This window comes from Telopea speciosissima, chromosome 4, assembly GCF_018873765.1.
Source record: "Telopea speciosissima isolate NSW1024214 ecotype Mountain lineage chromosome 4, Tspe_v1, whole genome shotgun sequence".
In the NCBI taxonomy this organism is placed as follows: domain Eukaryota; kingdom Viridiplantae; phylum Streptophyta; class Magnoliopsida; order Proteales; family Proteaceae; genus Telopea; species Telopea speciosissima.
The window spans coordinates 20214350-20241046 of record NC_057919.1 but is presented as its reverse complement, the minus strand read 5'-3'; the positions used below and the strand labels follow the sequence as shown (position 1 = coordinate 20241046).

The 26697-nt window shown below is 43.9% G+C and overlaps 1 protein-coding gene across 3 annotated transcripts in view; it reads right to left on the bottom strand.

Moving 5' to 3' along the window:
- Positions 1-13364, bottom strand: part of LOC122657538 (kinesin-like protein KIN-4A) — a 28037-nt gene extending 14673 nt beyond the window's left edge. For 2 of the 3 annotated variants that reach the window (XM_043852268.1, XM_043852269.1), the window contains exons 1-4: positions 12968-13364; positions 7116-7262; positions 6868-7017; positions 1495-1748 (exon numbers count right to left, since the gene is read on the bottom strand). In XM_043852268.1, the coding sequence (XP_043708203.1) occupies positions 1495-1748; positions 6868-7017; positions 7116-7262; positions 12968-13093 (677 nt within the window). In that variant the 5' untranslated portion in view covers positions 13094-13364. Of the gene's footprint in view, positions 1-1494; positions 1766-6867; positions 7018-7115; positions 7263-12967 lie in introns of those variants that run through there. The other variant, XM_043852270.1, reaches the window with a different exon arrangement.
- Positions 13365-26697: the final 13333 nt, after the last annotated feature.

Sequence of the window (26697 nt, the reverse complement as noted above, 5' to 3'; positions counted from 1 at the left end):
CAATTGATAGTAAAGAGAATGGATCTGTCAATTAGTTAGATATATTTTCGCTAATATAATTGATTCCATTGACCATAAAGAAAATAAAACTATGGGAACTAGATAAAATAGTTCACTGGGTTCGAGTCTGGAAACAGCCTCTTTGTGAAAACAGAGTAAAAGCTGCGTACATAATGACCATTCCCAGACCCTGCAGTGGCGAGAGCCTCGTGCACTGGGTACGCCCTTTTTTTTTACTAGATAAAATAGTTCAAAATTCAGGAACACCTTAATCCAAGCCTTATCCCAACTACCTGAGTTTGGCTACTCAAATCCAGTTCTTCTGTTTGATTTCTAAGGAAATATCTTAAACTCCTCTCTCTCCATTGATGCCTCATCAATGGACCCTATATACCCTATCTCTGTCAAGCTTATTTGATAAAAGTTCTCTAGGTAAACCAGGTCAACCTGGAAACAGAGTGTTTAGAGACCATTATCGAAATGTTTTTGGATAATTACCATGAAAGAATGTTAGCTTAGCCATCTTTTGGCCCTACGAAGGTAGCAGATTTGACTATGACAGAGGAAAAGATACTTATTCTTGGTATTGAACCTGTGCAGCTCCCTAGAATGAACTTAGCTGTAATGGAAGGTGAACATTTGGTGGCTGTAATTACTTGGATAACCTCTTTGGATTTTGGGCAGTGGAAGTTTCCCCACTTTCAGAATGAGAGATCTTTATGGTCTTCTAGGAATTTCTTTTCAATGCTTGATCTAGCAACCCATTGGTGAGACTTGGCTAAGGAAGGGATTGTGAACAAGTCTTTGTACTGTTGTCCCCATTATGCCCTGTAAACAGGATTGCGTTTATTTAGTATGGACAGTATTTATTCTTCTGCTTGGTGAATTTATTAATAAAAAAAGGGTGTACCCAGTACACGAGGCTCTCACTACTATAGGGTCTGGGGAGGGTCATAATGTATGCAGCCTTACCCCTGCTTTCGCAAAGAGGCTGTTTCCAGACTCGAACCCGTGACCACTTGGTCACAATGGAGCAACCTGACCGTTGCACCAAGGCCATCCCACTAACAGTGTTGTCAATGTCCTAATTTATTCATCTTTTCCAAAAAATTCTCTCATAAAAAAAAATAATGCAGTGAGGTTGAAGCCCTAAAAATATTACTAAGACGAGGGATTTTGATGTGTTGGTGCATGACTCAAAGGAAAGTGGAATCTTTAGTGTAGGAATCAGATACAGCAGATATTAAAGTAGAAAATAAGGGATGGTAACCAATACATATTAAGAAGATACATGAGCAAGACGGGAACCAATACGGTATCTTACATTTGGAGTTCATGAATGAAAACATAGAAGAAGCTTAAGCTTCACAAATTCCCAAATTAAGAAAAATAACATGGTCAGACAATTTTTACTCTGTTATGAGAGGAAACATTTATAAAAATAACTTACAATTTAAAAAAAAAAAAAAAGAAAAAAAAAAGTAGGGTATTAACCTGGACTGGTTGTTCATGTTTGTACTCCCCGTTGCCCTGCTCAATGATCCTTGTTCCAAGCACGCAGCCATTTCTTTTAGTGAACTAACTGCAACTTCAGTTGATCCAGCTAGTGTTATAACTCCATTTGATGTTTCACGAATTTGTATTGGTGGTTTCCCTGGGACTGTTACTTTTGCAGCATGTCCATTAGCTGTATCTGATTTTCCAGCAGAGGTCGTATCCAACAAGTCTCGTACTTCTTCTTTTAGAATCTTCACATCCAAACCCTCTGGTTACATATTGGTATAAGGAAAAGCACGGTATATAATCATAGAATAGACTTTCTAAGAAGTGCTGGGACACAATTGCACAATTTAGTGAATAGAAATGTTTAATCGAGTGGGTTTGATAGGAAAGAAGAAATTGGTAAATTGGCACCAAAAATAAATAATGTATATAGACATGGTTTTCATGTACAATAAGAAGGGAGAAAATACAACACAAGAAACCTCGGAAATCAAGGAATCCTGCAACTTTCGAAGTTACAAGGAGAAAAACCTTCCTGATTAAAAGTGACTGAGTTACAGCATCTCACGCTTTTACTTACCCCATGGACAGTGGTGGGCACCAAACAACATACAATAGCATCTGCCTGTCATTAACCTGAATAAGGTGGGGCCAGGCCAGGCCAACATTGGGCCCTTTAATCTGTCAGGTCAACCTTGGGAAAGTCTGGTGTCCAATTGGTTTAGAGTCAAAGTCAACCCTGACTGATCTGGATCCTATCCTTTTTACTTATATCCACTTCAATGTCATTCATTCCTTCTATATTGTGGAGCTTATTTAGGTTTATAGAGCAATGGTACTACATGGTAGCCAACAGTTGCTTCTCTGTTAGCACTATCTTAACAGTACCACAATGCCTTTACAATGTTTCCAAGTTTTCTAAAGACATTCCTTATTCTTGAGCACAAGTTTAATCTATTCTAGAAAAAAAATGCTCAAATGAAGTTTTCTGAAAGACATTCCTTATTCTGGGTTTGATTCTCATGAAAGCATAAATACTTTCAAACAATCTTTCACCCTCCACACACCCTCGAAAAAAGAAAAAAATAATAAAGAAAGGGATAATCGAAGCATAACTAATGAACATCTTTTTCATGTCACTCCTAGACATCGAAGTGTTCCTCTTAAACAATGCTGATTTCTTTGCAAAAAAATGATCTTTGACTGTTCCTCCTAATCATCTTGTGATTTTTCTAGTGGCATTTTCTTGAGCTCATCCTATTTCAATTATGTTCCATGAGCTCCAGCCAATAATATGGTACTCACTACATTATGACTTAAAGAACAACAAAGTATTCACAAAATCAAGTTAGCAGTCGTACTTCCCTTCAAGATCATCATCTTCAGATGGAAAGACATTTCCTAAGGTTGGTACTTGTCAAAGTGCTTCAGTTTTGAGGGGAATATACTCGGTCACCAATACGCTCGATTATTTCTATCTGCTAATCATGTAATACTGCACCCTACTGATTCTCCTCATTCATCTAGCATCACCAACAATGGTTCTTAAAATCTTTCTACATTATAGGCATGTCACCAAGATACTTCAAAACTAAAAGAGTTGATATGTAAGATTTTCAAGTGGATTTCTGATATAGATAAGCACTACAAACAATCCATTCGTAGGTTTAAGAAGATCCAGGCCCATAATTAGGCCCATGGTTCTTCAACTGGGCCTTTTGGTTCAGGCCAGACTAGAGACATGGTCAGGATGTTACTGGTTCACTAAAAATCAAAATCATGGAGGGGGGATTTGCTTAGTATTTTCTATTTGTTAGACCTACTGATTTGGGTATTTAGTAATTCCTACTTAGCAATTACTTATATCTTTCTATTTCCTTCAGTTTCTTATTGTACAGGGCAGACACTAACATGCGTGGGCCTTTTTGTCTCACTTCCTATTTTTGTGTTTGTCTTTCTAGTGCTCCCCTATTTATTGCAAGGGCCTTAGTGCCTACACCCCACAATTTTATGCCTGAAGAAGCTTGACTTTTGTGCCTTAGTTACTGTGAGAAACAGTGAGTGGTGAGATGCCATTGTGCTTAGTGAGATACTAACCAAATACTAAACAAGGCCATAGGTGAGAGGCCTTGCTCATATCCCCCATGATTTTCCCTTCTCTCTCCCTCCTTCTCAAAAACAAACAAAAAAAAAAAAAAACAAAAAAAGAGGGTTTGAGTGCACGAGGCTTCCGCAACTGCAGGGTCTGGGAGGGGCAAATGTATGCAGCCTTACCCCTTGCTTCGCAGAAGAGGTTGTTTCCAAGTTTTGAACCCGTAACTAATAGGTTGCAATAGCACAATTTAACCGTTCCTCCTCTTCCTTTGTTTCTATTTATTTCGACAGCAACATTGGTCTCTGTGAAGCTGTCTGAGACCTCCTGAAGTTGTGCTATTACCTTCTGTTCCAAGGAGTTGAAGACTTGAAGTGCTGTCAAAAGTAAGCTAAGGCTAAGTGAAGACAATTCTACATCTTTCCTGTCCTGTGGCACCCTTCTGTTGATGGTCCATTGCAGCATTTCTCATCCTCCATATAACTACTACTATGTCCGTCAGAATCAAGTAGTGCTTTGAAGGTTTCATCCTCCATTGTAGACCTCCCTTCGACCTTAAACTCAGCCTCATCTAATGGTTGAATCTGCTACTAGTCAGTAAGTTGCTAAATCTGTCATTCAGTATCTAATTTCGGACCTGTGCTATTATCTCCTCATCTGGCCATCAGTTCTCCAAGGGATTTTAAAGTGTTATTCTATCGTTAGTTCCCTGCCATCGACCAAGAGTTGAGTTCCATCTACTGGTTAGCTCATATGTCCTAATCTGCCCATTGAATTTCTGCGATATTTGGAGGGATTGTTCACTATACTAGGGTGTTGTTCGACCCTAGTTTCATGATCATCTGAGTTCTGGTTAGATAGTTATTGTTAGTTCTCTATTCTGGCCTTATTCATTACAACAACCTACGGTTCTACCTTGTGGGTGCTTTCTGTAGTTTTTTATTGCTGAACCTAGAAACCCATCAATTTCATATTGGATACATAAATTTGCCTTGTCCTACCAGATTTTCATGAAAGATTTAACTCCCCTCCTCATTTATGCTGATATCTTTTGTTTACTGCTTTACAGGAAGTAAGCCTGTCCATTATCAACTCAATCTTGATATGTAAGATTTTCAAGTGGATTTCTGATGTAGATAAGCACTACAAACAATCCGAACCAGGCCCATAATTAGGCCCATGGTTCTTCAACTGGGCCTTTGGGTTCAGCCCAGACCAGACATGGTCAAGGTGTTACTGGTTCACTAAAAACCAGAATCAGGGGGGGGGATTTGCTTAGTATTTTATATTTGTTAGACCTAGTCAGTAGTTACTGATTTGGGTATTTAGTAGTTACTACTTAGCAATCACTTATATCTTTCTATTTCCTTCAGTGTCTTATTGCACAAAGCAGACACTAACACGCGTGGGCCTTTTTGTCTCACTTCCTATTTTTGTGTTTGTCTTTCTAGTGGTCACTACAATCCTCTATTTATTGTAAGGGCCTTAGTCCCTACACCCCACAATTTTATGCCTGAAGAAGCTTGGCTTTTGTGCCTTAGTTACTGTGAGAAACAGTGAGTGGTGAGATGCCATTGTGGTTAGTGAGATACTAAACAAGGTCATAGGTGAGAGGCCTTGGTTATATCCCCTATGCTTTTCCCTTCTCTCTTCCTCCTCACAAAAAAAAAAAAAAGAGCGTCCGAGTGCACGAAGCTCCCACTACTACAGGGTCTGGGAGGGGCAAATGTATGCAGCCTTACCCCCTGCTTCGCAGAAGAGGTTGTTTCCAAGTTTTGAACCTGCAACCAATAGGTTGCAATAGCACTACTTAACTGTTCCTCCTCCTTCTCCTTTGTTTCTATTTATTTCGACAGCAACATTGGTCTCTGTGAAGCTGTCTGAGACCTCCTGAAGTTGTGCTATTACCTGCTGTTCCAAGGAGTTGAAGACTTGGAGTGCTGTCATAAGTGAGCTAAGACTGAGTGAAGACCTTCTACATCTTCCCTGTCCTGTGACACCTTTCTGTTGATGATCCATTGCAGCATCTCTCATCCTCCATATAACTACTACTATGCCCATCAGAACCAAGTAGTGCTTTGAAGGTTTCATCCTCCATTGGAAACTTCCCTTCAACCTTAAACTCAGCCGCATCTAATGGTTGAATCTGCTACTAGTCAGTAAGTTGCTAAATGTGTCCTTCAGTATCTAATTTCAGACCTGTGTTATTATCTCCTCATCTGGCCATCAGTTCTCCAAGGGATTTTGAAGTGTTCTTCTACCTCTAGTTCCCTGCCATCGATCAAGAGTTGAATTCCATCTACTGGTTAGCTCATATGTCCTAATCTTCCCATTGAATTTCTGCCATATTATGAGGGATTGTTAACCTACACTAGGGTGTTATTCAACCCTAGTTTCATGACCATCTGAGTTCTGGTTTGATAGTTATTGTTAGTTCTCTATTCTGGCCTTATGCATTACAACCTACAGTTCTACCTTGTGGGTGCTTTCTGTAGTTATTTGTTGCTGAACCTAGAAACCCATTAATTTCATATTGGATACATAGATTTGCCTTATCCTACCAGATTTTCACGAAAGATTTTAACTCCACTCCTCATTTATGCTGATATCTTTTGTTTACTGCTTTACAGGAAGTAAGCCTGTTCATTATCAACTCAATCTGGTAAATTTTTTTGTCTGACTCCAAACAGACACTTAAATGGAAAAAAATAAATAAATTAAACGACCTTAATAAAGCAGTAAACAAAAGGTATCAGCATGTGGCCATGCAAGCCATGTCATATGCACAAATCATTATAAATATATGATGATAGTAAAAGTACTAATTATGAACAATCCAATTGGCAATATTAATCTAATAGATGTGCTTTTTCAAACAGTTGGATAATCAAGTTTGTAGTCAGTAACGGTGAATCACATGGTCTATACCTTTCCTCCCTTTTTTAAAACTGGACTGAGACATGCCAACACAGACAAGGTGCAGCATAATCAACAAGAGGAGATCATACTCTTTCTTTTCTTTTCTATCCCCACCCCAATTCAGAAGAGAGAAGCATAATGATCCAGATACTGCATGATGATTCTGGTGACATCAAATTTCCTGTATATTTTACAATCTACTGATTTGTGATACACTTGCTGACTATAGAATTGTTCCTTCTTAGTTAAAATTGAAAGCAAAAAGCACTAGCCGTAATAAATAAGCAAGCATGAGCTAAGTAAACATCTATACCATTGAAGTAAGAATTCAAAAAGAAAAGAATCAAATGAACCTCAATGAAGGAGACATGTAATTGGAATTCAGTCTGATGCTTCAAACTTCCAATCTTGCTGAATAGAGCATTCATAACTTGAGGGATTAATCCTGTTTGGCAACCATCTCTAATGCCAGTACCCATCGTATATGTTTTCCCAGAACCCGTCTGCAACATGTGAAAATGTCAAAGAACTAACATTATAAACAATTCTCCCCCCCCCCCCCCACCTCATTCATTTTCAGAGGGAAATTGTAACACTTTACCTGACCATAAGCAAGAACAGTGGCATTATATCCTTGGAACAAACCATCAACAAGTGGAACAACACATTCTTCAAACATTGCAGATGATGGAGAACCACAACTTCCATAGACATGATCGAAAGTAAAGGAATGTGATCCAATTTGTACCTGCACCAGTGTCACAACCACCAGGAAATATTCAACGATTATAACATACCCATGTGCCTTCGAAAGCACAATAAAAGCAATAAATGTCGGAAGTAAAGGATTAGTTTAATCATTTTTACCAAAACAAAAGGGGTAAAATACACGTACCCCCTGTAATGCACCCAATATTCCTCCTACCCCCCTAAGCTTCTGATAAGTCCACGTACCACCCCTCAATATTCCACGTACCACCCCTGCTTTACCCCCTTAATGCCAGACAAGTCCAAACTGTTAAGTTTAGGCATTAAGTGCTAAAAACTTGACCATTTTACCCTTTCTTCTATTTTTATAAATTTGAAAAGACCTAATTGCCCTGACTTATTTGTTCATAATATGAATAGACCTTTTTGCCCTAACCTAATTTGAAAAGACCATTTTACCCTTTCCCTCCTTTCTTGATCGACCTCCCTCAACCCGAATTGCCCTTTCACTTTCATGATCGAACTCCCTCAACCAGTGGCACCCCCTTTCATCTTCCCTGATTGTTGAACTCGTGGTTTGATGAGTAGATCGAGGATTAAGCAAAAAAATTTATACCCTAAAATCTAATCCTAAATTGAAATCATACGAAGCAAATCAATTAATTGAAGGTGCAGAAGAGGGAGAAGAAGAAGGAAAGCAAAAGGAGCAGAGAAGGAGCGGACACGGAGCAGAGAAGGATGGAGCAGATAAGAAGCAAAAGGAGGAGCAGAGAAGGAGCAAAAGAAGAAACAAAGAAGGAGCAGAGAAGAAAAGCACCTTTGGATCGCAACCCATTATAGGATTGGAATCTTAACCCTTTAATGGGGTGTAAACCATAGCCAAGAAGCCCTAAATAATCCTAAGAATACCCCATTTTAGCCCAAGACTTTGGGGCGACAAAACCATTCTCGAAATGGCATGAACAGCAAGACTGGAACATGGACAGGCACATGCTGTATGTGCCGGTCCTTGAAATGTTGCAGGTGTCGTGGCTACTGCCAGGGGACAGGCACATGCAAGTGCCGGTCCCTGAGAAACTGTTTCTGCCGGTGGAAAGTCCCGAGAGGGACAGGCACATGGACAGGCAGATGAGAAGAAGTTACCTGCAGAAGATTGTCGTCGCTGGAGAAGGAAGTCGTGGATGGAGCAACAATGGTCACGGAGCAGGGAGCTGGACGCCTCGCTGGAGCAGCAGGCTCTCCTCCCAAGCTTTTCATTTCTCGCTCCACTAGGTATGCAACGGTAATATTAGGTTGGTTATGGTTCTTAAGAACAAATAATTGGGGTAAAATGGTCTTTTCAAATTAGGTTAGGGCAAAAAGGTCTATTCATATTATGAACAAATAAGTCAGGGCAATTAGGCCTTTTCAAATTTATAAAAATAGAAGGGTAAAATGGTCAAGTTTTTAGCACTTAACGGCTAAACTTAACGGTTTGGACTTGTCTGGCATTAGGGGGGTAAAGCAGGGGTGGTACGTGGAATATTGAGGGGTGGTACGTGGACTTATAAGAAGCTTAGGGAGGTACGAGGAATATTGGGTGCATTACAGGGGGGTACGTGTATTTTACCCAAAAAAAAAAAACCTTCCTAGTATCAGAAATTAACATGGTTGTTCCCCTCCCCCCCCCCCACCCCTCACTCACCTTAGCAAATAGAGAGGTGGCTATGGAACTTTTTTAAGTAAGGCTTACTCGCAAACCGCATTTCTTTAACGTTCAAATGATTTGTTTCACATGGAAGCAGAGCAAGATCTGTGGGGTTTTTCCTTTGTCAGCACCAGAATTTCCAATGTTAAATCTATCTCTAGCCTCCATCAATTTTAGATCCTAAAGCTTCTTAATACATCTGGATTTTCAAATACAACACACATGCAGTCTCTAAGCCTCCATATATCTCTTATGACAGATTTGTTGCCCAATAGATCAAAGGCATCACCACAGATCAGTATTTGAGATAAAGATTAAACGTCAAATACAATTAAATGTTCAAAAGGATAAAACTTTGAACAGTGTCAGTTTAGACACAAACTCTACCCGACTCTACCCCTAACTTTTGAAAGTTTCAAATATCTTTTGGGGACAGACCAGGTGGTCCAGGTCTAGTCAGACATAGATTAAAACTTCCAAAGGACTTCTAATCAAGTCCATAGCTTCTCTAATCACTGGTGCCAGGAAGAAAAATCCCAGCAGTACACAAAATAGTTAAGAAATAAACCCAGTAGAGAAAATTTTTATTAGGGGGGAAAGGAAACTTAGGTGAAACGCCATTAAAGGGCTTCTTAGAGACTTCCACGAGTTTTAGAGGAAGTTGAGGCCCTGAAACGCAGATTTTCTTAGCTGTCAAAATAATCAGCTGCGCAACCCTCACAAAAACGCTAACCTAGTTCAAGGGGTTGAGAAACCGATCCACTTAGTCCAACTAAAAAGCTCAACTCTAATGCATATAATGACCTAAAAACCCATAAATTCAACTTCTACGGTTAAAACTTTTTTCTTTTTTGGGTTGAAACAGCTAAAACTTTACAATTTAATGTTTGGCAATTCCTTAGGATCATGAAAGATAAGATGATGCAAAAAGGGAAGAAACAGTTATCTGACGCATTTTTCTTAAGAAAAGCATTTATTGGAAGGCAAACGAAGGAAACTACCAGCAAGAGCGAGCAAAAGGAACCCCAAACAGTTATCTTTTTATAATAAGTCAAGAGAACTTAAATGAAGTGTCTGACATGAGGACATTTAATGGAGAGGTGGGTAGATTAAACAGGATAAATCTAGAAAAAAACATAACTACAAGAAGTTAGAGATAACAAGGTAGGTGGCAAGACAAGGAAGGTTGGGGAGGTAGTTCAGGTATGCGCAGAGAAGACTAGTGACCACACCAGTGGAGTGATACTTTAAAAGTTGGATCATAAGGGACGAGATCAAGCTTTAAAGATTGAGAGTGAAGGTAGTGGAACCAAAAATACATGAGGATTACAATATAATAGAAGATATGACCTACAAAGAATGGAAGGCAAATAGGATTCATGCGAGCAAGCTAAGAAGTAGCTATAAATAAGGCTTCATTGAGTTGAGCTGATCTTTCCCCTTTTCTTCTTCTTCTTCCTTTTCTTTTTATCTTTGTTTTTCTGTTTTGCTCAGCAACAAAGGTTAAATTGGTTTCAAATTAAATGGAGGTTAGGTCCACTAAATCATGAAGGCAAAGTCACGTCTCTAATTGTAAAATTCTTCCCAGCCCCACATCTAGTTAGAGTAGTCATCATGTCATTTACCAACCGACAGACTTGGCAAAACAATTTGTTCAACGATAGTTCGAGGGAAGTCCCAAAAAATAGCTGAAAGCCTGAAAGAACTCTGAGATAACTTGTACACCCTTTTCTTGAACTAATCCTCAAATCTTGATCTACATCCTGTTTCACCACTCCAACTTTCTTTTCCCCTCTTTTTCTTCTGATAGGTCCAATAACTCCAACTTGGATTTGTAGGACCCAATCCATTGATTCAAGTCAAATATCACCAATCAGCCTCAAGTACCACAATGATGTACATATTCATGAAATGCGGTCATCTAGTTGCCTGGCCTGCCAAGGCACTACAAAAACTGATCCTTTGCAGCTCGGTGCTCAATGACTAGAATGCAAGCCCAACCAGGTAAAAGGAAAGAGTAACAAATAGTGTTGTCGGAAATTCACTCCTTAAAGACCAGGACAGGGTTGTCAAGGAAAACGTTTTTCACTTTGATCTGATTGGACCCATAGTCTCCTGCACACTGAATTGCTGAGGATATGCACTCAAGTTTGATAATCTAAGCATTTTGACAACAGTAGGTAACATTGAAGATCTAGAATGAAAACAGAACAGCTGATGATGGTAAGACTACAGATGATAATGATGCAGATACAAATCGCAAAAGGCAGTGGGATCAGAGAATTTTTATGCTATTCTAGCCACATTTATGCACCTTTCCTGAGAAGGATGATGATATTAGTGGTGGAAAAACCATTAGAGTATGCATATACACCTAATGTTGGCTGTGGGCTGAGAATTAACAATATATTTGGGAAATAATATTATGGTGTCAACGCTGGATAACCTATCAGCACTAAAAAGACCTTGAATCTGACCGTTAATCATAAAACTGGTTCCAAGTAGAATATATCATCTCTTTTATTAAAGTTATGGATCACACAATGGATTTGATTAAAAATTTGAGGCTTTGGGCTTTATCACTCTTCTTAGTGTCCGAATTAGCTATGCACTAGTCAGAATTAGTTCAGCAGCTTGTTATGTCAAAGTCAAAATTTCAGTTTAGTAATCTCTGATTTCTGAACTTTAAGATGAATAAGAATTGAGGATCATTAATCACTTGACTAATCATTAATTGATATTTCTCTAGCTCTAAAGTCAGAATATCGGACCTGAAAAGCATATTACAATATTATGCAGGTAAAGTAATCAAAATTATTAAAAGGTAAACGCACAAGTAAAAAGAAATAATTTTTTTTATTTTTATGGGTTTCCATTAATTTTAACTTCCATGATACTATAAGTGAAGGCAGGATGGAAGCTGAGATGTGCTACCAAAGACAAATGTGGATTCCACCCTCCAAATCATAATGGAAAACAGAAAAGTTTGCTTGCAGGGTCCCTATCATGAATGGAAGCGGAAAGATGTTACAAATAAAAGCATGTATCACACTGCATGGTGAAAAGCTAAGAGTATGAAGCAATTAGCTTCATGAATTAAAAATATGGAAATATGATAACCCCTTTTATTTATTATATATTTATTTTTGGTAAATATATGATAGCCCCTTTGAAGTGTTGCTATACACCGGTAACCAAGTAGACATTAATGATGACAAAAATGCGGTTAAAACAAGGAAGAAACCAGGAAAAGTTGGACATTAACCCGTGCAAAAAATCAAGAATGTTCATTAACATTTAAGTAGAGAAACCTTAATCCAAAATTCACAGAAAATCCAAGAGACAATATTGCAAGAATCAACCGGCTAATCCATTGTGTTTCGGACTAAAACAGACAAAAGCTATGTCCAAGGAATTATCCAAAAAGGAGCTGGACTGAACAGACCGATGCAATTTATTAATCTCCGTAAATTAACAAAAGCAGCAACCCTGAATCAAGAGCAACTTCCAAAGGATCCGGTAAAACAAGTAAGGCAAATCGGGTCTACCCAAGGAGAAAGACGAAAAATTTGGCTCAATTGTAGCCGGAGAATCAAACGACGCACATGTGACAAGAGCAAGAGGTAGGTCAATTCAGGTCCAAACGTCCAAACACCACACCAGATCATGAAAGCAGATTTCCCAAGCAGGAGAAGAACAAGAGAAGAAGGAAGTAGGCAAGAGAGAGAGAGAAAGGAAACAACTCCTTTTCTAACGGTCGAGTAAGACAATTGTGGTTGTCAGTTTCTCATTAGAAGAAAGTAATCTCACGATACAAGAAAGGAACCAACCAAATTTTCCGTTACCAAACTGCAATTAACCACAGATCCAGATCTCTCCAAAACCGTTCTCATCTTGAGAAGTGAAGGAAATGGGAGCATGAATCCAAGAGGGAATCGAAGCAATCCATGACTGAGTAATGATCACTGACTACTTCCGAAAGATAAGAGTCTCCGTCTTCAACAACACTGTGACTGACTCAATCTATCTACACAGTTAAGAATAGGGAATGTGAGTACCTGGGGCTTTCCGGAAACGACAGTGACACAGTCTTTGCATCCTTGAAGCCTTTCATCACCTATGAGCGGACGAATATGAACAGCAACCTTTACACAGCAATCCTCAGTGCCTTCCATTGGTAGCATAGTGAGATACAGAGAGAAATAGACAATAGAAAGACAGAGAGAAGCAGAGAAATTGAGGAAAAGACAGACAGGTTCTAAAAGAAAACCACTCTCATTGTTTGGATACTGAGATGTGGATGAAGAAAATGACGCAGCAACAGATGCACAGAAAGAGAGGATTTTGACGAGAGAGAGAGAGGTGAAAGAAGAGAAACTATTGCAGGGAAGGGAAAACAACAACAACCACTATCATTTTCCTTGCTCTTCACTGCACTACTTTGGTGCGCTCTGGTGCAGCTGGTACTACTCCTTACTGCCTAGTGCTTACTGGTATGTTACCTTACCTTACCTATACTACATTAACTTTTTCCTCACTCTTTCCCATATTACCCTCACCAATCACTGAAGCATTGAAGGGTTGAAGCTAAGTTCAGTGCCATTTGTACATCTCAATACCAACAAACCTCTACCTTACTTTACTTAATAACAAGTAACAACCATTTATGACCGTTTTTCCACCCCAACCTTTTGATTGACCCATCCCCCACCTGTTTTCGGATTGGGATACCTAATCCAATTAAAATCTCAAAATCAATCTTAAAAAAATTAGTAAAAATGATTTCAGTTTTAAGATAAAGAATCGAGGCATCCAAGGCTGCGCTGCTCTCGTTACTGGGCATGCACAGGAATATGTGTTTGTGTGTGGACCCAGTGTACATTTCAGCGTGTGTTGTTGGACATCTCACTGGGCACTCCCTGAGCACTAGGCTGGGAAAGGAGGAGAGGAGCCGGATCCTCATTTTTCTCCTATAGCAGAGGTGGCAAATACAATTAAAATCCGACCCGATATGGGAATCCATCCATCCATTTGCCCAATTGGGCTTTGACAGAATACAAGCTGGCAGGGAGGTTAACTTTGGCCGAAAGTTGTAGGTTGCACAAGGTGTGTCTTTTTTATAATTATTTTTGTTTGGAATATTGGAATGGACTTTCTTTACAAGTTTGGATTTGGGAAGGAACGAGAACTACTACGGAAGGGGAGGAGTTGAAGGAGTATAATAAAAAGAGCACGTGGGTTTGGAATCTTATACGATACGAACTAGTAGTTCCTATAGAGAGACAGGGAGGACTTAATTCAAGGCACGAGGTCGGTGAGGATGATGATGTCATGGGCTCATGGGCTCATGGGCTCATGCCCGCCCGCCCTATAGTCTACAGATACCTGCTTTCCCACACGTCCTCAACTTTTGGGTGTTTTCGTTATTCGTCAGAAGTAAAGAATGGAACAGATTTGATTGGTTTGGAATTCGGATGTTTTTCTTGTAAATATGTCAAAATACAAGGTTTTATTTTCATTAAATATTTAGAGAAAAAGGGTATTGGATGGAAAGAGAGAAGGAGAGAAGGAGAGAAGGAGAGAAAGAGGGCTGGCCCAAGTGCCCAACGCCCCCCCCCCCCCCCCCCCCCAATGGTTTGGAGGAGTTGTCAAGTCTCCGTTTGAGGGAGGGAGGGAGGGGAGGGGGAGACCCACCACACCACCACAAACCTGAATCACAACCAGCTGCTGCCTCTGCTGGGCTCCACCTCACATGCTCACTCTCTCTCTCCCGTGTTTCAGTCTTCTTCTCAAGTGGGCCCCACTTCTCAGTGGGCCCCACTTCCTTTTCTCTCTCTGTCTCATGTACACTGAGAAACACGCACACAGTCAAACGTCTCATATAAGATGGAATCAGGAGCGGAAGAGAGAGAGAGAGAGAGAGAGAGGAGCAAGCATGCATGAGCATGTGTGAGGTTGAGGAAGTCTTTGCAGCCAGGTAGGCTATATGGTGGTGGTTTCTGGGTGAGTAATGGAACAATTTCTTTCCAAGGCTTCTTTCGTTACTATTTTTTTGGCAATATTTTTATGAGTGATTCTTCAAGTGCACGGCAAAAACCAAGCCAGAAACGATGCCCAGCCCATATGGAGTAAATTCTCCCTTGACTTTATTTGCTTGTCCTGTTCTTTTGTTTATTCCCGGCCCACCCCCTTCTCTGTATGTCTTTAGTACTACGTACGTGATGATACATCATAAATATGGCCAGGGATATCTGTTTCTGGAATTTCCTAACTGACTCATACCCTTAGCCTCTTTAACAAATCAGTACCAAAGAAAAAAATGAAACTCTTTTGACAAATCTTCCATATCATCTCTACGTGGCCGGTGTAAGGATATTGGAGGCATTTCGTTTTTTGGGGTCACTTTCTTTTTTTCTTTTTTTTTTCTTTTTTTTGATAAATGACTGAAGAACCCAAATTCACTCCAACCAATCAAAGGTCGTCATGTGTCTCAGACCAAGAAAGGAAACCAAAACAGGGCCAGTGAAGGACCAACCGCAGGTACCATCCACCAACACCCACGGGCGCGGCCACCCTTGGGGGCATGGACCTCCCTGGACGTCAACCCCCTTGGGGCGCGGACCTGGGCGCGGATCTCCTTGGGCGCCAACCCCTTGGACAAAGACTCCGGGCACGGCTTCCCCAAACACGTCATCCCTGGGCACAGTCTCCCTCGAACACGGCAATCATCACCGCCATCAACAAGACACAAATCGCATCATCAAGGACTCTAGGCCACCGCCTATCGAATCACGTACTCTGAACGGACTCATATACTGAGAACCTCACCTACCACATAGATGAGGTCTATCCACTAAGGATACCAAGTCTATCATGACACTACTTCTTATGGGAAGACAACTACCAAGTCTATCAAGGACACTATGTCTCACGGGAAGACAACCTATCAAGGAGGAGCCCTGCTACTCAGGGACTCTATCACTTACGGCAAATACTCTACATCAACTGGAACTGTCCACACCACCATACACTACTATAAAAGGTAAGGTACACAGCCCCATCAGGGGGGGCTGAACACATCTTAACTCATATTTAATATAACTATTCATCTATTTGCTCAGAGATATCTAACTTAGGCATCAGAGAGTCCTAGGCTGGAACCACATCGGTTCTCCTTTGTCACCCAGGGTCTTTTGCAGGTTACGGCACTCGAAGGACCGCTGAGCGATTTCTTGATGCAACAGATTGGCGCCGTCTGTGGGAACGGCGCTACCCATCACCTCTACTAGCTTGTTTCCATATCTGATCAACCATGGCACACAAGAAGACAACTCTCTCCACCAACAATGCCCCGAGGGAGGAGAATGGGTCACCTCCTCCAGAGAGCTCACGTCGCAGAGCCAATGACCAGGACCATGTCTCTCTGGAGAGGGAGATCCCGGACGATGATCAAGTTACGGTGGTCGAACCCAACAATGAAGTAGTGGTGGAGGTGGTACCTGACCCCAATGCCCCAGCAACTATGGGTCAGATCAATGACCTATAATATCAAATCCTCGACGACCAACGACTCTTTCGCGAGTACCTAAGGCAGAGAGCGGGGAACCACTGTCGTAGGAGGGAGGAGAACCCCGAGAGGTCACCTCCCAGGGGTGACAGGTCTGAGAGGCACACCAGGCAATAGGGGGAGCCATCCCAACTCCCAAGGAGAACCGCAGACCATTCGGCACGGTCAGACCGAAGGAGAACACCATCACACCGATTCATGGTGCCCACCCTTGAAGTGTCCATTCGGAGGTCGATGTTTGATGGTCGACTAGGAGGAAGTCATGCACCAAAGCAAAGCCAGACTTATCGTGAAGAGAGCCCCTCGCATTCGAGGCAAGATTCATCACGACGTGACCCTTCACCGTCCTGCCAATAGTCAAGGCGGGAGGGGACTTCCAAGAGAGGATGTGAACCAGCTCGCAGCGAACAACCAGTCAGACGTGAGGGACAAACACGGGATGAAGAGCTAGATAAGAAACTCCGAGAGTTGGACGAAAAGCTGAAAGGGTTAAAGAAGCAGACCAAGGGTGAGACACACTCAATTCCTGGACAACACCCCTTCTCAGAAGAGACCATGTCAGCCTCACTCCCATCCAAGTTCAGGCTACCCACCTTTGAACTCTACAGTGGTACCACTGACCCTAATGACCACATCAACTATTTCAATGGCATGATGACACTATATGGTGGATCGAACGTGGTATCCTATCGAGCATTCCCTGCATCCCTCAAGGGTGCAACGACCTCATGGTTCTCTAGACTATGACCGAGGTCGATTGGATCATTTGCAAAGCTATGCGAGCAGTTTGTGACCTGCTTCCAGAGCAGCGTCAAGCAGAAGAAGACCACGATCAATCTGTTGAACGTGATCCAAAACCTTGGGGAGTCCCTGAGAGAGTATGTCAACAGGTTTACCAAGGAATCCTTAGAAGTCAGAGACATGGATGACCAGACCTAGCATGCTACTTTAGCTGGGGGCATCCGTGACATGGAACTGATCAAAGACCTGGCACGTCATGAGACTAGGACCATGAAAGAGCTCCTGGAGCGATACAATAAGTTTGCCAACATGGCCGAGATAGTATAATCACGGACGAAGGCAATCGAAGGCAAGACCCAAGACAACAAGAGGTCAGCACCAGATGACTGCAAGGAGAATAAAAGATCAAGGGCTCAGCGACGACAGAAGAAAGGCAATATCCCATCGGGAAGAAGTGATCGTCGATCGGAGAGAAGTGAGAGGGCAAGCAGCCCAGAGTTCACAACCCTCAACACCACCAGGTCATAGATCCTCATGCAGATACAAGACCGTGACCTAATCAAATGCCCACGACCCATGCAGGCAGGACCTGAGAAATGTAACCCTCACAAGTACTGCCTCTTCCATAAAGACTATGGGCATGACACAGAGGAATGCTACCAACTGAAGAGGGAGATAGAAGACCTTGTGAAAGCAGGGAGTTTGAATAAATATGTGAAGGGGAGACATGATGGCCGTTCAGGCCAAGGAGACCGAGAAAGAGAACCAAGGAGGGAAGAAAGGAGAGCGGACCAAGATAGGGAGAGAGACCGCACTGATGAAAGAAGAGAGGTAGCAGAACCCAATGACACCAAAGGAGCCCCCATCCTCACCATACTTGGAGGACCGGGGCAAGAATCAACTAGAAAAGCCAAGGCCCACATCAGGTTCGTGGGAGTAGCAAAGAAGCCAAGCAAAATAGCAAGGATCGAGATGGTGATCTCCTTCTCAGATGCAGACTTAGAAGGCGTAAGCTTTCCACATGAGGATGCCCTGGTAGTGTAGGTGGAGATAGCCAACCGACCAGTGTACGGGGTGTTAATTGATACAGGGGCATCTGTGGACGTACTCTCACTGGAAGCCTACCGCCAATTTGGGTTTGGAGATGATCAACTTAAGCCAGAACCCACCTACCTCCATGGATTCTCGGGTGCCACAGCTTCCATTAGAGGCACCATTGAGCTACCTGTCACCTTTGGAGAACATCCTTGACAGGTGACCATCATGGTAAACTTCATGGTCGTCAGGTCCGTGGTGTCATTCAACAGCCTCCTAGGGCGACCATCTTTGATGGCCCTTAGAGGCATCGTATCTCCAATCCACCTGAAGGTGAAGTTCCCTACTGACAATGGAGTGGGTGAAGTACGAGGTGATCAGAAGAAAGCCAAAGAATGCTATGCCACCTTTATGAAGAAGAACAACGGCAACACCCGAGGAATGGCACTATGCATGGAGAACCTGATCAGTGACCAAAGAGATGAATTGACAAAGAAGAGAGGAAGACCGATCGAGGACTTAGTTCCATGGCCACTCAGCAATGATGACCCTTCCAAGGTAGTACAGATTAGCACACTGTTGAGCAATGAACAGAAAGAAGAGCTGGGGAACCTCCTCCAGACAAACATGGATGTCTTCGTATGGTCTACTGCAGACATGCCAGGTACACCCAGATCCATAACAGAGCACAAACTACATGTAGACCCAACCAGGAAGCCCGTCCAGCAGAAGCGAAGGAATTTCACCCTCGACCGATAGGCAGCCATCTAAGAAGAGGTCGAGAAGTTGAGCCGAGCAGGGTTCATCAGAGAAGAAAAGTTCCCTACCTGGCTCGCAAACTTGGTCATGGTACCCAAGCCTAACGGGAAGTGGAGGATGTGCGTCGACTACACTGACTTGAACAAGGCATGTCCCAAGGATGAGTACCCACTACCCAGGATCGATCTGTTGATCGATGCAACTATAGGACATGCGATGCTGAGTTTCATAGATGCCTACTTTGGCTACAACCAGATCCTCATGCATGAGGATGACGAGTCTTACACCACCTTCCGAACGGATAAGAAAAATTACTACTACCGTGTCATGCCGTTCGGACTGAAGAATGCAAGGGCCACTTACCAGAGGATGGTCAACAAGATGTTTGAGGAACAGATTGGGCGCAACATGGAGGTGTACGTGGATAACATGCTCGTGAAAAGCATCCAAGCTCATCAACACCTAGCTGACCTGGAAGAAGTATTCGTCGTACTGAGAAGGAACTAGATGAAACTCAACCCTGTGAAGTGTGTTTTCAGAGTAACATCTGGAAAATTCCTAGGGTTCATGGTCTCAGTACGAGGAATAGAAGCCAACCCCTCTAAGATCAAAGTCATCCAGGAGATGGCACCCTCGAGGATAATTAGGGAAGTACAGAGGTTGAATGGAAGGATCGCTGTCCTATCAAGGTTCGTGTCACGGTCCGGAGACAAGTGTCTGCCATTCTTCAAGACGCTAAAGAACCTCCGTAGTCCTAAAAACTTTACATAGACGGAGGAGTGCCAGAAAGCATTTGAAGAATTGAAGGTATACCTCGAGAACCCACCATTACTTGGGCGCCCAGAGCCCAATGAAGGATTGTAGATCTACTTGGCAGCGACCCCCATCGCAATGAGTGCAGTGCTACTAAAAGAAGAGGGCAAAATACAGAAGCCCATCTACTATGCGAGTCATGTCTTAATCGATGCAGAGACCAAGTATACAAGAATAGAGAAGGTAGCATACGCACTGGTAATCGCGGTAAGGAAGCTCAGACCATACTTCCAAGCCCATACCATCACAATCCTCACCAACTTGCCACTGAAGAAGGTATTACGCAAGCCCGACGTCTCCAAACAGTTGATCGCCTGGGCAGTTGAGTTGAGTGAGCACGACATCAGGTTCCAACCCAGGACGACAGACTTTGTAGCTGAGTGCACCCTGCTTGAGAACGGGACAGAAGCACAGGAACTAGAGGAGCAGGATCGAGGATAGTGGGAGATGTTCGTGGATGGTTTGAGTAAGGCCACAGGAAGTGGAGCTGGTTTCATACTTACCAGCCCCGAAGGATTCCGAATACAATATGCTCTCCGGTTCGCCTTCCCAGCATCTAACAACGAGGCAGAGTACGAAGCACTGTTGGCTGGACTCCGGGTGGCCAAAGCCATCCAAGTCACGCATCTATCCATCTGGAGTGACTCTCAGCTTGTAGTGAACCAAGTGAACGGAGAGTATGAGGCGAAGGACGAGTGCATGGCATCATATGTAGCACATGCTGGGGAATTCATCGGGCAGTTCGTGAAGTTCGAGATGGTTCAAGTATCCAGGATAGAGAATGCTACTGCATATGCACTGTCTAGGCTAGACAACGATGAACTCCGGAACCTAGCTAGTGTAGTATACATGGAAATATTGCATGAACCGACATACTAGGAGAAGCTGGTCAATGAGATCGAGGAAGGGCCTAGCTGGATGGACCCTATACTCGACTACCTGCAGAATGACGTCTTACCAGAAGACAAGATCGAGGCAAGGAAGATAAGGATGACAGCTGTAAAGTACACCATCTTGGACGGAGTACTGTACAAGAGAGGGGCCATAGCACCACTGCTTCAGTGCCTAGGACCCAAGGGAGCCCAATATGCCCTGACAGAAGTACATGAGGGGATCTGTGGAAGCCACATGGGAGGACGACATGTAGCCTACAAAATCCTCCGACAAGTACTCTACTGGCCAAGAATGCAAGAGGAAGCGGTGCAATACGTCAAGGCTTACGAGCAATGTCAGTTGTTTGCCCCAGTACCCCATCTACCCGCCACCAAGCTGACATCAATCCTCAACCCCATTCCCTTTGCCATGTGGGGGGTCGACATCTTAGGGGAATTCACAGCAGCATCAGGCAACCGCAAGTACTTGGTGGTTGCCATCGACTACTTCACCAAATAGGTAGAGGCCAAACCATTAGCCAAGATTACAGAGAATGAGATGGAGAAGTTCGTTCGTGACGACATCATCTATAGGTTCGGCGTGCCAAAGATCATAGTCTCAGACAATGGGAAACAGTTCAACAACCCCAAGTTCAGAGCTTTCTGTAAAAGCTATAACATTGACTATCGGCCTGTTTCGGTAGCATACCCACAGGGCCAATGGTCAGGTGGAGGTGACAAACCGAACCCTATTGGATGGAATAAAGAAAAGATTGGAAGGAGCCAAAGGAAAGTGGGTCGAGAAACTACTGAGTGTTCTATGGGCATACTGCACCACAGTAAGGACATCTACAGGAGAGAGCCCATTTCACTTGGCATATGGCACAGAAGCCCTGACACCAGTAGAGGTCCTCGCCATGTCCCACAGAATACTGCACTTCAATGAAAGAACTTACACAAATGGACTACGAGCGAACCTAGACTTCCTAGATGAGGTATGTGAGAAGGCACTGCTGAGGAACGTAGCCAACCAACAACGAACAACCAAGTACTACAATGCCAGGGTACGTGAACGCTTATTCCATCAAGAGGACCTAGTCCTAAGGAGGGTGAGTGCATCACAACCAAGGAAAGAAGGGAAGCTATAAGCAAATTGGGAAGGACCCTATATAGTTTCCAAGTAGATACGCCCAGGGACATACCGCTTGAAAACTCCAGGGGGCACAAAGGTAGACCGTAGCTGTAACTCAGAACACCTGACAAAGTATTACCAGTCGAAGCAATAGCAGTAGAAGCGACAGCACCATCAACAATAGCAGTCAAGTAGTAGCTGTAGTGGTAGTGGTAGCAGTAGTAGTAGCGGTAGCAGTAGCAGTAGCAGAAGATGGCATCACTATTTCAAGGGCAATTTGAAAAATTTTCATAAAGAGGTGTTTCAAGAATACTTGTCTTCTTCTACCACTCAATCAAATCACCGCCACTGCACCAAGGTATTATGCCACTAGGGGCCCATGGGCTACCAAGGTCCGTAGACCACCAAGATAAGACATCTCTAAAGGACTATCAGCCACATGGGGTTGCATAGAGAAGAGAACCATCAAAGCAACAAGGATCAAATGCATGACCTATCAACATCACCAAAAGAAAAAGTCAAGTACATATAATCCCAGGAAGATAAAAACAAGCAGCACAATCTAAAAGCCCTCATCCAAAAAGTTCTCATCCATAAATTCAACATCCAAAAAGAACATCTATAAAATCATGGGGCGTCTGATGGAGGAGCAGCCTCTGATCCAGCAAGAGACATCAAGTCAACCTCAACAGGAGAAGGAGCAGCACTCGCCTCTGGTGCGGCTGCACCCTCCTTTATCGCCATAGCGCCATCCTCAGGGGGGACACGAGCTACTGCAATAGTCTCGGGTAGTAGCATGATAACCTCTGGGAACCCCGAGAAGTCATAATCAGGGGTCCTCTCTAGAATGTGAACCGCCAAGTCCCTAATACCTCCATCATATATCTCTTGGTTATACTGATGAAAGTACGCAGTGATCTCAGGAGACTGCCGATACGCCGCTACTGCCCGCTTCCCAGCCTCAGACAACTCTACCTCGTGCCTCTGCCTCAAAGCTCAAAGCTCCTCCTCCAAGGCTTGAACTCTAGATGAACTCTGAGCCGCTGCAGTGGTAGCCACCCTGAGCTCCTCCGACACACTCTGCTCACGTGCTACAGCCTCCTCGAGGGCAGCCCTATGCCCCTGAAGCTCTCTCTCCACATTCTACAGTGCATGCTTTATCTGAATCTCACGGAAAGCATGACTCTCCAATCGAAGCACCGCCTCAGTAACACGATGCTGGACCTACAATCAACATAGCAGACAGTAAACATCTCAAGTACAAGAGAAGCAATGACATAAAGAGAACGAGAAGAGTAACTCATAGAGCCATGTCTTAGTAGAGACTCTGCGAGAGCATGGCATCACTGAACCCCTGGAGAATTGAATGCTCTGCGGGAAGCCTTCCCATGTCCAACCACTCTCGACTCACACCACGAGTGGCCAATGTCGCTCCCTCCAGAAGATCCCATGCCAGCACCAAAGGGGAAGAGGTCGGTGGGTTAGTAGCAATGTTAGCGGAAGTAGAGGGCACCCCTTTCCCCCTAAAAGGGGGTGGAGCAGCGGACCCAGGGGCAGAGATAAGAGGAGACATTCGAGGAAGAATGACAGGTGGCCCCATCCTCTCTGAGCTGGGGGGATCGACTGCAGGAGGAGAAGTAGAAGCTGGGGGTACCACATCAGGAGAACCACCCCCAGAAGCAGTAGCATGAGCACTCCTCTTTTGCAGGTTGGAGCGGAAGAGGCTAAGATCCAGCCTGATGTCCACTGCACAACAACATCCAATTGAAAATACAAGGCAGGTTAAGCCAAGAGTACATAGAAGGAAGGTACATAAGCAAATACCGAAGAAGTCAAGTATCTTACCAGGACTCAACTTCCACAGACACAAGAAGGCCTTAGAATCCAACTGAAGGACGTCGAACGGGTGGCATCCCTGACATCGCTGGAGGGAGTCGCGCTCAAAGTCGCTCAACTCAAGAGGGCGGTTCACCCTCTTGATATCAATAACCTCCCAGGTACACCGCAAGGCACATTGGGGGACCGTGGCAAAAAAGAAGCGATCCCTCCAGTACTTCACCGAATTGGTGATCCCCACCAAAGGATCGAGCACGGCAAGAGATCCACTAGGGAGACGACGGGCGAAGTGGTAACACCCACCTTCCCCCTTCTTCAACACGTAGAAGTAAGAGAACAAAGGAACAGTGGCAGCACGCCCCATCCGGGCGAAGAACACATAGAAGCCCAATATGACCCGCCAAGAGTTGGGCAACAACTGCCCAGGGGTAAGGCACCAATGCTCCAACACTAGCTCCACAAAGCGGGAGATAGGGAAACGAAGACCATGAACAAAAAAAAATATGGTACAGGCATACCTCATCTCCTCGATGGGAGTAAGCACGGTCGTCCAGTCCAGGGACACGGAGCACGACCTCAGGGGGTATATGGAACTCCCGACGAAGAGACGCCAAGTCCGAAGAAGTCAAGACGCTAGCAATATGGGCCAACTTACTCTTAGGGTCGCCGACAGAAGTGAAAGCTCTAGAGGCCTGATGGCCCCTACTAGGGGTGGAACCTCTAGAGACCTCCTCCTCATCACTAGCGACAGGAGAAGGCAAAGAAGCAGAAGTATCTGTGGAGGAAGACGACCCCAAAGAAGACTCCTCGATAGATCCGACCCCGATCGAAGTCGGATTAGAATCGTCAGACGAGGACATGAACAGACAAGGAAGCGAACTGGCTACTTACTCTGAGTAAAGGACTCCCCAAAACCAAGCAACCGAGGAGAAGAGAAAGGAGATAACCTGTAACCACCAATGCAGAACCAATTTAAAAGAGAGAGAGAGAAGAAAGAAGAAAAGAAGAGAAGCGCAATATACATCAAACACGGACAGACGCGGATCGATGGAAGCCCACCACCTGGGCGCGAATCGATGGATGCCAACCACAAGGCGCGGACTACGGGCATAAATTATCTGGCGCGGACCGCCTTGGTGTAGATCGTGTGGGCTTGGATCGTCGCCTGGAAGCCAACCCCTAGGCATGGATTGTCGGGACCGAACCGCCTGGGCGTGGATCACCGTCGGGAAGCCAACCCTTAGGCGCAAATCGCAGAGATCGTCGAACGTGAATTGCCTGGGAGTGGATCGTCACTAGAAGCCAACCACCTCGGGCGCAGACTGCGGATGGCAAACGAATGTCGAAGCAGCAACAAGTGTAAGCCGATTGAGCAATGGGCAAACGTCACCAAGGGCAAGGCTAATGTCTAAAAACTAAGCAAGATGCCCCTCATTATGGCCAAAGATCAAACACTTGGGAGGCACAATGAGTGGTCACCAGATCCAAAGCTCAAGTGAAAAGTGGAAGAGAAAAAGCAAAAAGGAGAAAAGCCAGAAAGAGAGAGAGAAGTGAAAAGCAAAAAGTGAAATGATAGGATGAGGTAAAGGCATATATCTACAAAAAGAAGGAAAAAAGAAAAAAGAGACAAAAAGATGGGGAAGGAGGGGTTTGAACCTATAACCTCTCCCTCACCAAGTTATTCACAAGCACACCCTTAGAGAAGAAATTATTCGTAGGGAACCCCCTAGTTAATACAATGAGGTGGAGGATATTCTCTTGAGCACTCCGTTCCAAGAGAGTGGGGGGTAAATGATGAACCCAAATTCACTCCAACCAATTAGAGGTCACCACGTGTCCCGGACCAAGAAAGGAAACCAAAATAGGGCCAATGAAGGACCAACTGTAGGCACCATCCACCAACACCCACGGGCACGGCCACCCTTGGGCGCCAACCCCCTTGGCGCGGACCTGGGCGCCAACCCCCTTGGACACGGATCTCCTTGGGTGCCAACCCCTTGGACAAAGACCCCGGGCACGGCTTCCCCTAACAAGTCATCCCCGAGCACAGTCTCCCTCAAACACGGCAGTCATCACCGCCATCAACAAGACACAGATCGCATCATCAAGGACTCTAGGCCACCGCCTATCGAGTCACGTACTTTGAACGGACTCATATACTGAGAACCTCATCTACCACATAGATGAGGTCTATCCACCAAGGATATCAAGTCTACCATGACACTACTTCTTATGGGAAGACAACTACCAAGTCTATCAAGGACATTACGTCTCATGGGAAGACAACCTATCAAGGAGGAGCCCTGCTACTTAGGGACTTTATCACCTACGACAAATACTCTACATCAACTGGGACTCTCCACATCGCTATACACTACTATAAAAGGCAAGGTACACAGCCCCATCAGGGGGGCTGAACACATCTTAACTCATATTGAATACTACTATTCATCTATTTGCTCAGAGAGATCTAACTTAGACATCGGAGAGTCCTAGGCCGGAATCACACCAGTTCTCCTTTGTCACCAGGGTCTTTTGCAGGTTACGGCACTCGAAGGACCGCTGAGCGATTTCTTGATGCAACAATGACACCTAAGGTAAGCAACATTTGGATAGATGAAACAAAAGGACAAATGTCATCACCTAATCATACATACATGTATGATAGATGATCCAAACTCAAGGGGGTGGCATTGCTGTTGTAGCGCCTTAAACCATTTCAGGATTGACCATGACATAAAAACTTCACCTGACCCAGAGCAGCCACCACAAGATTAAACTATTCTCATGCCATGATTTGTGCTAATTTTGACATCCCCTTTGGTTCCATGGAGAAAAACCTTTTCTTACACCATGGGAAAACCCAAACTAATGAATTAATCATAGAGGTGTTTAAGTCATTTCCATGGTCAAGTTTGAATCACCAGATTACTGCTTTATTTTTTTTTGGTAGAAACCGGTCTATCTATTAAAGCGTGATCAGTGCATGGTATCCGAGTTACATAAATTAGATAGCCATGGAGTGGAAATGGG